This window comes from Carassius gibelio, chromosome B22 (genome assembly GCF_023724105.1).
Source record: "Carassius gibelio isolate Cgi1373 ecotype wild population from Czech Republic chromosome B22, carGib1.2-hapl.c, whole genome shotgun sequence".
NCBI classification, from domain to species: Eukaryota; Metazoa; Chordata; class Actinopteri; order Cypriniformes; family Cyprinidae; genus Carassius; species Carassius gibelio.
In genome coordinates, this window is record NC_068417.1 from 13,331,100 (window position 1) to 13,342,650 (window position 11,551).

At 36.6% G+C, this 11,551-nt stretch overlaps 1 protein-coding gene across 1 annotated transcript; it reads left to right on the forward strand.

Annotated features, from left to right (window-relative positions):
• The first annotated feature begins 6,210 nt into the window (after positions 1–6,210).
• Positions 6,211–9,311, forward strand: LOC127987097 (CD48 antigen-like). The gene is made up of 4 exons (XM_052589391.1): positions 6,211–6,549; positions 7,760–8,044; positions 8,161–8,268; positions 8,361–9,311. The coding sequence occupies exons 1-4, from the start codon at positions 6,255–6,257 to the stop codon at positions 8,558–8,560; spliced, it is 888 nt and encodes a 295-aa protein (XP_052445351.1). The 5' UTR covers positions 6,211–6,254; the 3' UTR covers positions 8,561–9,311.
• Positions 9,312–11,551: the final 2,240 nt, after the last annotated feature.

The window sequence follows — 11,551 nt, forward strand, 5'->3', positions numbered from 1 at the left end:
TTTGTACATTTTTTTGCATCACACAGCATGTGCTTATTCTAAACTTCCTGGTATTGCATGAATGGGACCTGCATAAAGCAGTATGCATGATGTAGTCTAGTGCACCATCTAGTGTCATAATCAAGATTATTCCAAAAATATGATTAAGGTTTGGTGCATTACAGTGTTAAAATCACACTTCAGATGTAGACACAGAAAGGACACTAAAATCTTGATTTAATATTAGCTTTGTTAAACTTTAAAAGAATTACTGCTGCACAAACTCCCATTGACACGTTTTTACTGGACCAGATGAAAGTTCCCCTCCTTTTTATTGTTTTTAAGGAACTTTAAAGACAAAACAAAAAAAAGTCCACAATACTGTATTCAAATTGTATACCGCACAATAAAATATTCAAAACGAATATATGAAGATTATAGAGGAAAAATAAAAATGTGAAATTGATCAAGTCATGTGTGCTGTATCATTTCTCAGTTGTGTGTTATTTCATTGAAAGCTGCCTCAAACACTCTTTTGCATATTTATTCACATGTTCTCTGAAGAGCTCCTGCATCTTGGCAAGGCATTTGTGTCAACGGTCAGCTCTATTATATCAGTTATTATAGGAAATACTGAAATCTGGTGTTGTTGTAATGAAAATATCTTCATGTGAGCAATGTGACATTCATCCTCTTCTTTAGTTTCTCATCTGCACATCATTTAAAGAATCAAAATAATAAAACATGTCAGAGTGATATCTATAGGAGATGTTGGATTAGCAGATCCCATATGTCATTTCTTCTATATCTCCTTTAAAAAAAAGAAGAAGAAAAAAACTTGTATTCATATATTGATACATTTTCTTTGGAATTTTAGTTTTTTATTTATAACCATTCATTTTTTTTTTTTTTTTTTTTTTTTTTTTGCATCATTAAACAGACACTTTGCAGTGTACATGTGATCATATCTAAATCAGGTTTAGTGCTCATAGTGACAGTTAGTTACCAGATTTGTGTACTGTATCCTGAAGTCTGTTTGAACAACAACAACAAACACACATTACGTTGGTAAACAGAATAAATATGCACGTCTCTACATCTCTTATGTAACAAATCTCATATTGTTTTATTCAATCAGCTGAATGTGATACTTGCCATTCTGTTCTTCTCGTCTGATTCTTCTGTGGCAGCAGTAAATCACACAAGCAGTCACACCTCCAGTCATCAGGATAAAACCCATACCAACAACAACACAGAAAGCAATAAATCCAACATATAATCCTGATAAAGCACCTGGAGAGAATCCTGAAGCTGTAATGACAGACAGACAGTCACTATTAGCATTATTATAGTCACCACATAAACTTGAACTGCACAGAAATTCATATTCAGCTTGCTGACGGGTCCCAAATTTCGGTCAAATGACCTAAACGGTAGGCCCTACTTTCACTGTGTTCAGTATATACAACATGAATTATTGTTATTTGAATATGTAAATATATAACTGGTAACTTCCGGGTAAAGGTATGTACTGTAGATGGTGTTGGGAATAAAAAAACAAATGCAAATTTAGAGTGCTACTTCCGTGCTATTTTAAGTTTACTCAAAACTATCACTCGAAAATATCTCTGAGTTTCAGAATCAGAATCAGTATCAGAATAAGAATGAGCTTTATTGCCAGGTATGTTCACACATACGAGGAATTTGTTTTCGTCCCAGCTTAATTACGACTTAATGTGTTCTTGTGCAATTTCCTACTAAGAAACTTGTGTTTTTACGATAATTCCTATGACGTGAAGGCAGCATAAATGGAATATGGCCCAAAACACAAAACAGGCTACACAAGACAAGCCCAAACCCGTCTGTTTTAATGAAGGAGCCCATAGGCAACTCTCTTAGAAAACTCATCATTTTTATTAGTACAACACTGCAAACTTTTGGTTAATGTTTTTAATGTTTGCAATGGTATTTATAGATACATTAAAATAAACAATATATATATTAGAGTTATGTAGGCTAAGGCATGATGCCAGCAAGTTACTTTTGGATAAAGTTTTGATACCAGTATACCTTTAAAAACATCATATACAATACTTTTGCAATCACTATTCCACCATCAATATTGCCACTTAATACACAGCTATGTTTCTCTCTCTCTATCTTGTTTTTACAAAAAACATTTCATTTTCAATGATCAATTTCTTAAAAAAGCAACAATAAAGAATTTCATGTGAATTTCTGTCGAAGGTTAAGTGCATGGAGCAAAATTTGCCCAAAGTCCGTCGTTAGATTGTATCGTTGATTAAAAGATAATAAACAAATGTCTTACCGTAGTCAAGTAAGATCACCATGAGAAAAATATAGAGAGGCTTCATCTTCACCACTTTTTTCTAACAAATGAATGCTGATTCTGAATTGTACAAGTGTTGTGCTCAACTGCTTCACTGGAGACAGAAACGCAGTTGTTTCACTAGTCAAAGTGAAAGTACTGTAGCAAGCTGGAGCCTGCACTCTAGCAATTGGGGTCATTATGGGGATGATGGGAGATGGACTGGTGAAATGGTTCCTTAAAAAATATGTTTTGTAATACAGCACGTTTTAAAAATCAGCATCTCTAGTGGACTACAAATTTGCAAAATACTAATTAATACTATTAATATTCTTTTTTACTACTGTACAAAAAAAGGTGGTTGATCTACAAACGGGTGCATAAAATGTGGTTTTACTAGTTAGTTTGTGGTTGACGTCAGTTTCTGAGTGTTTGAGAAATCAGTATTGAGTTTCAAATGATTTAAAAACCTTCAAAAAAAAAAAAAAATCTGTGAGTGAAACATCTCATGTGACCCTATATATGAATGTTGTCTATGTGGAAAGACACAAAGGTTCATAGATTGGTTTTGGAAGTCCCCAGTAACAGATGACATGCATGCAAGTTCAAAAAGCAATGTCATTGTCTTATAATATGCATTCATTTTTACTTTAATTGCTTAGCGACTTTCAAGCGATTAATTCAATTATACATTTTTCCAAACTCCTTTTTTTGTTTGATGCTAATCTGTGGTGGTTGATCTCATTTTCATTTCATCATGCCTGTAATGCCTGACAAAGCAGTGTTTTTGAGCGCAGTGCTGCTAAGTCTAAATGTTACCGGGCAAAACAACTGTTTTTACCACTCTATAAGTGGCACCTAGTGGTGAAGAATAAATTTGCATTTTCTTAGACCAACCTGAAAAGTACAAGTTGGTTGGGGGGCAATATGTTAATGTTTCCTGCTGAGGTCAACACAGTCTCGCATAGCCAGACCTTCAGATTTATGGCTGAAGGTCTGTAATCTATGGCAGCTTTCACTGGCCAAGCCCCGCCCATGAGGCCGTTTGACTGACATATCAAACCACCAATCACAGAACGTTTCGTTCATCATCACATTTCGAAGCTTGGAAATGTCACCACAATAACAGACCGGTGTGTAAAACTCTCTTAAGTATTTTAACGATTCTATGCCACAAAATTTAAATATATCACATACTTTTTTTTAATATCCATTATTTAGTTGATCCTGATAAGTCCTCGTCTTCACAGGTGTAACCACGGTGGCTTTTTTCTTTCATGCGGGGGTTTAGCACCACAGTATTTTGTTTCCAGGCAGAACGTTAAAGAATGCGACACACACCTCCTGTAGAATTCAACCAATCCGATGACGTCTTCGACACTCTCATAAGTGAAGTGTTGTCTCATATTGATCATGCATGGGCATGAGGCAGAGACTAAGGTCAAGATGAAACCGCTTAGGAATTATTTTAAGAAGGACTTGTTTTAATGATTTTAATAACTTTATACACTTTCAAATTTAAAACGTTGCAGGATTTATTCATTCACTTTGAGCTGTTACACACTGCATAAAAGAACATTTTCAAAAATCCATAATAGGGGTACTTTAATGTCATAATTGTGATGCAATCTGGGAAAACACCTCCTTACTGCGTCTTCCTTACTCACTACAGCCAGTAAAACAGGCTTTCTTGAAGAAACACTAAGGCCCTGAGCACGTAATAGTGAACAAATACAAGCAGCTTTCTTAAAGCAGCACTCCTACTCAGTGAACTCTTCTGGGAAAACAGACAGGCCAAGCTCTCTCTGTTGAACAGTCTGTTCCCTGTTCATTAGAGACAGAAAAAGACCATGCACTGAATTTATAATTTTCTTTCTTTTAGACCACATGTGGTAAATGTGGAAGATTCATTTCTCATTACTGGCATTCCTCAAAGATGCGCACAGAGTCCATTTCTTTATATTCCCTATACAAATTATCACCAGAGTCCCTTTGACACTACTCATTATTTTAAATATGCAAATTACACAGCCATCCTTGCAATGCTTAATAATAAAGACAATGATACTTTTTTTTGGACTATCAACGTTCCATAGCATAGTTTAGTACATGGTCTTCAAAGACTAACTATTCAGCCATAGTGCTCATTGCTGTTTACATTCCTCCCAGCTCCAACAACAACAACAGGAACGATGCACTAAATGAACTGTACCAGCACACAAGTGAGCAGCAGACAGCCCACCCTGATGCATTTCTCATCATAGCTGGGGATTTCAACCATGCAGACGTAAAGAATGTGTTCCAAAAAATACACTAACTCATTACATTTCCAACACAAGGTAAAAACTTGGATTTTGTTTACACCACACAGAGAGGAGCCTACCCATCATGTACACCTTCTACAGAGGCACCATCGAGAGCATCCTGTCGAGCTGCATCACTGTGTGGTATAGCGCCTGCAACTCCTAACCCTAAGGTGGAGTACTTCACTGGTTTGCTCTCTATCTCCCATGTGCTGCTTTACTTAAGTTTCTTTTTTACATGACCTATTTGTATAGTTGTACCTTATATTTTACCATAGTATTATCTGTATTTAATGTTCTACTGTTAGTGTTAACTGCATGCACCAAGGGTCTCAGAGTAACACAAATTCAATTATCTGTATGTATGTGCTGTACATGTGGAAGAATTGACAATTAAGCCGACTTGACTTGATTTGACTAAAGATCTATTTTTTTAACTCCTCCAAAACATCGATCCATCCCTTCAGCTTTATCATTAAACATGGGTGAAAGTGTACAGCATTTCAGATTCCTTGGCATTACATTGGATGATCATCTCAACTTTAGGTAGCATACTCATATAAATAACACCAGGACCGAAAGAAGCCCTTCAACTATGAACTTAACACACATTAAACCAGTGGCCACATGCTATTTGTCCGCTCAGTGCTGTTTGTCAGATCAAACCACGTTTCTATAGAAATCAGACCACAGCAGGTTTCAGTTTGACTCAGAAATTGCACATTGCACACACCTTTATACGTTTAGTAAGAGGTGCGAGATGGTTTAAACTTTTAAACTTTTTTTATTTTTTTACATACACAATAATTGATTTATGGGTAATTCAATTAAATTACAAAACAAGAAAAAAATAAGTAACCATTTATTTTTTAGAGATTAACACAATCTTCTACTTATAAATATTTAATACATAAATCATCTAGATTATCATAGTTAAATGACAATAAAAAATAATGCATCCTCTATTTAAACTGTTCAAATCAGAATAATTGTATGCAACTATTTAACATCCGTTTAGATTGTGTGAAGGAGGAGGGTCAAACTCTGTTGGGGTTGGACTCACACCCGCGCTTGTTTTCAGCAGATAGTTCTTTTAGGTCAACTACTGAAGAAAATGTTTTCTATGCTTATTTCGTTCTGTTTGTGCTGGTGCAGTCTTACTGGTAAGTTATAAAAGCATGACCTATTTTATTTATTTATTTTTCTAGAAAAAAAAATGAACCGTTTGTTTTCACGTGCTGCTATCTCAGATAGATCAAATAAAACTGAGATAATATTGTGTGGTCGGCTTTGCAGTCAGATTATTAATATTGTGACTTACAGGCATGGAAATGTTAAAAGTCAATGAAAAAGTATAAGTAACATATATTTCTAATGTGAATAAATTTAACCAGTCGAGGATCAGGAAGTGAGACGATTTTCAAATGTCAGGCACCTTTTTAATGTTTTAAATATTAATTTTAACAATACAAATATTCATCTCCAAAAAATGATTACAGATAAATTCAAAAATAGTCAAAAAAATGAAAAGCAAATAGCCATTGACTTCAGGGTTTAAACAAACAGAAGTCTTTATCTGTTTCTGTATGTTTTTTTCAGGTGTGTTCGGCAGTAAAACAAATAAAGTAGAGTCAGTGTCAGTGATGGAGGAAGAATCTGTCACTTTACAAACCTTTGTTACTAAAATACACGATGATGACGACATACTGTGGATATTTGGAGCTGAAATGTCTCTCATAGCTAAAATCAGCATTGAGAACCAAATCTTCTCAACATTTGATGATGTTCATGACGGGAGATTCAGAGACAGACTGAAGCTGGACAATCAAACTGGATCTCTGACCATCACAAACATCACAACTCAACACGCTGGAGTTTATAAACTAGAGATAAACGGAGTGAAACGGTCATCAAAAACATTCAATGTTTCCGTCTATGGTGAGCAGAGAACATTTGTGGCCCTGGACCACAAAAAACAGTCTTAAGCGTCAATTTAGATTTCTAAATTTAGATTTATAATCAGATAATATTTGGCCAAGATACAATTTGAAAATCTGGAATCTGAGGGTGCAAAAAAAAACAAAAAAACAAAACAAAAAAAAACTCATTTTTGAAGTTGTCCAAAGTTTTGTTATATTTACGGTAGGAAATGTATCAAATATCTTCATGGAAAATGATATTTGCTTAATGCCCTAATGATTTTTGGCATAAAAGAAAAATTGATAATTTTCACCCATACAATGTATTTTATTTTATGTATTTATTTATTTATTTATTTATTTGGCTATTGCTAAAAACATACCCCAGCGATTTAAGACTGGTTTTGGGCTTCAGGGTCGCATTTGTTTCATCCTTTATGTATTTAGAAGTTTAACTCAATCTACATTTGTTGCATTATGATGATTACCGCAAATAATTTCAGACTCATCCCTCATTTTGAGGTCATGCTGAGGCTTTATAATGGATGTCAATGTGACCAATTTGAGGATTTTAAAGAAAACTTTATAAAAACACAAATATTTTTTGTTTAAATAATAATAACACAGTAATTTTATGGTTTATACTGTGAAAACTACGAGTATTTTAACATTTACAGATTTACTGTAACCCATATTTTTTTTGAAAGTGAAAGTTACAACCCATCCGCGGAATTCACGCTCTGCATTTAACCGATCCAAAGTTCACACACAAAGACAGCAGTGAACACACACACACACACCATGAACACACACCAGAGCAGTGGGCAGCTATTTATGCTGCGGCACCCATGGAGTAGTTGGGGGTTCGGTGCCTTGCTCAAGGGCACCTCAGCCATGTATTAGGGGTGGAGAGAGCAATGTACATTCAGTCCACCAGCGTATAATTCCTGCCGGCCCGAGACACGAACTCGCGAATTTGCATTACAAATCCAAATCTCTAACCATTAGACCACAACTTCCCCATGGGATTTGGATTTTTATTTTTGCCAGTCAACATTATGTAAAAGAATGAGCTTGAAATATATCAAATCATTCAGTTAAACATGCATACTAGATTGTTTAATTATTTTATTTTTAAAGTTGAAGAAAACACTGATTGTCAACACAAACACCAAAAATAAGACCGATGTTGAGGTTTATCATGATTTATGTTCATTAATATTTTCCAGGTCCTCTACCCACTTCTGACATTACCAGAGATTGTTCATCATCATCATCATCATCACATTGTTCACTTGTGTGTTCAGTGGTGAATGTGGGTCATGTGACTCTCTCCTGGTACAAAGGAAACAGTTTATTGTCCAGCATCAGTGTGTCTGATCTCAGCATCAGTCTCTCTCTACCTCTGGAGGTGGAATATCAGGAGAAAAACAGCTACAGCTGTGTGATCAACAATCCCATCACAAACCAGACCACACATCTGAACATTACTGAACTCTGTCAGCCATGTCCTGGTATGCTTGTGTCGGTATTAACATAAATTAATTAAATTATATAGTGCTGCTGTTTGATCCTCTTTTTTTTTGTAAATCAAGCAGATAGATTTACTGATACAATTTGTCTATTACAGATCAGGGCTTACCTTTATTTTACACAGTGCTGATTCCTTCTGCTGCTGGATGTCTGTTGATTTTTTCAGTCGTGATCTGCTGCATTTGCAGGAAATGTAGAAAAACAGGTCTGGAGAACAAGCTGCATGAATATTTATCTTTAAGACACAAATTTTGATACAACTGTCATTTTAACATGTCTGTATTATTGTTAATGCAGCTCTGACCCAAGAGGAAGACAGAACTGATTCAGCATTGTGTAAACCAGCAACGCGAAAAACGGTAAGAACATTATGTTTTGCAAAAAGACGTGTTGCAGCCAAGCTGATTGAAGTTTGCAGCATCAGACGGTCAGTGAGCAGACGTGGGTGGACTATCGGCCGACCGTTACCTGCAGAAGACATCACTTCAAAAGAATAGTTTAAGAAAGTTTTTTTTTTTTTTTTTTGTGCTGTGTACACTAAGCCTGTGTACTTTGTTCCTCAGTCTAGGTTTTTCCATTATAATCAGTGAAGTTGCTTCATTATGCATCTTTACTTTAGGAACAGCCAGTTTATATTTTTTTGACCTGCTGCTGTCTAATGGAAATTATATTTAATTACACATATCATGATTTAGGTAACCTGTAACCTACATGTAAAACTGTTACAAAGCCAGCACCTGATGTGTTTGTGGCCTACTAATTTAAATCATGGTTTGTTTAAAAACATATCTAAACAGGCCCTACAGATATATTAGTTTGTCACACTGAAATATCCTTTACAAAGTCAGTTTTCTACCATTAGATTTGCACAGTAAGGAAAGAAGAACACAAAGCTGTAACCTGTGCATTGACACAAGCTGCAGTTGCTCTGCGGTTCATGATCATCTGAGGTAAAATGCAGATTTAGCAGGCATTGGTTGGTTTGTAGACGAGCTACAGCAAGTACCTTTGGTGTTGTGTTTGTGTGAAAAACAATGATTCAAAGCCATTTTGCTGTTGTGAGAAACCTTAAGAATTTGTGATGAAGATTTTTTGACATCATATCCTCTTGCTGGTGTACAGTATATTAGCTTATGTTGTTGCACATTAAAAATACAATCTTAACATACAAGATCAACCTAACCCATGGCATTGTTTAAATTTAGTACCCTTTCATGATCGAGATGAAAACATCCACTAAATTAAACTGCTGTAAAAATTTATTAGATATACATATTTTTGGTCACTTTTTTTTTTTTTTGGGGGGGGGGGGGGGGGGGGGGTAAATCAATTAATCAATCTCAGTCCTGATTTAAAAAAAAAATCCAAGATTTTAACTCAGCCTGCCGCCAAAACTTCACCCCGTGGGTGGACCCCTCATTTCTACGGGCTGGCGTGCCCCTAGAACCAGTGTCCAGACATGTTGTTGTGTCAACAGATGGACAACACTGCGACCATAGTGTACATTAAAGATCAGGGTGGTCTACGTTCCCGTGGCATGTCGCAACTCGCTCACCAATCTCCTCTTGAGGAGTCAGAAGCATCTGAGATCGCTTCGTGCCATTCACATTCCAGGCAGGCTCAATCGTGCAGCTGATGAGCTCTCAAGGCAGCAGTCTCGCCCTGGGGAATGGAGACTCCACCCTCAGTTGGTTCAGCTGATTTGGGATCACTTCGGAGATGCTCAGGTTGACCTGTTTGCCTCTCCAGAAAAATCCCACTGCCAGTTGTTTTTCTCCCTGATCGAGGGCACTTTTGACATGGACGCACTGGCACACAGCTGGCCGCTGGGCCTGCACAAGTATGCGTTTCCCGCAGTGAGCCTTCTTGCACAGACGTTGTGCAAGATCCGGGAGGATGAGGAGCAGGTCCTCATGGTTGCGCCTTTTTGGCCCGGCCGGACCTGGCTTCCCCCTGCTCGTGTCAATCTGCTTGCTGTTCCATTCCACTCCGCGGAGTGGATGTGTTCGCTATTCCCCTCAGGTGAGTTCCTCAAGCACTGTTGATGTCCAGCACTTGCGTATGTAACCCCTTCGAATTGTACATTAATATTTTCTTATTGTTTTTAGTCCTACAGTAAAATTATTTATAACTATTTTTGTTTTTCGTATGCTACACAAAAAAAGAAACTGGTATCTTTGGTGCAGTACTCTGATGAACCACTAGAGGGTGGTTAGCTCCGCGGTATGTTGAGAGTCGATGTATATTGAATTCAGACGAAGAAGCCAACTGAACATGCACGCACGAGGTTGCTAATTCATCCTGTTACTGAGGGGAAAAAAAACACCAGTCAATGCTTTTGATTACTGGTTTGTCTTTTACGAGAACTCTGGTGAGTTTTGCTTATGTATGCATTACTTTGACATTCAAATTGACATTCATCTTTCACTTTATATGTCCTTAAAACCAATCAGAGTTATATATGACGTTTTAGGAATTATTTTTGTATGTTTAAAAGGTCAAATTGGCATAGAGTTAATTAATTTGTGTACAACGTTTGTTTAACTGTTTTGGTTAAATGATTGCATCTATAAGTATGTAAATGCACCAAATGTAAAAAAAAAAAAAAGGTGTTGTACAACAAGATATTTTGTATATTTAAGCACTTTTATGTGTTTAAGCATGCTTATGTGCACTTTTGTGTTCACATGTTAGATTATCATTTGTACTCACAGACATTTTGTGCAGCTGATAGTGAATGTCGGTGTAGAAATTGTTGACATTTAGAAATGTTTAATGTGACTGCATTGTTTTGTGCAGATTGGTTTTTTTTGTATGCTGACTCTGTTTGAGGATTCACCTTTTGAACGGCGAGCCAGACCCTGATCTACGATTCAAAAGAATCATCTTGATTCAACACGGATCCGAACTGCGAGCTAAGCACATACAAACTACCCGGGTAGAAAACACAAAGAGGCCTTTATACACAATGGACATTTGAAACTTTTACACACACATACACACAAGGGATCCAGAAGGACTATTGAGATTTTTGTTTGGTTTTATTTTATTTTATTTTATTTTATTCCTTGACTTCACATTCTTGAGTGGAAACCAGAAAATTTTGATTTCATGCACATTGTGAAGAATTATTCACTCAAAGTTTTTTAGTCTCTGCAATAAAATTTGACGGCTGTTAATTGCTTAAATTTACATTTGTCTCAAACTTTTCATTTAAATCCTCCTAGAGTCGAACCTAGGCCTTATTTAACCTTTGTTTGGTAAATACACTAGACTCTTATTCTGTTTTCCCTGTTACACGTACATGCCCTTTGGTCAGCCCTGTGTGGGACTAGGTGCCTCCATGTGTCGTGATCCCCCTTTCTGGGTAATCCCATGTGTGTATGCCCACAGTAAGTCTCTCCGCAGCACATGTCTTTCCCTTGGCAAGCCCCTTGCCAGCTCTGTTGTTGAAACTTCCACCCTGCGGGCTGGGTACCTCAGAGTTC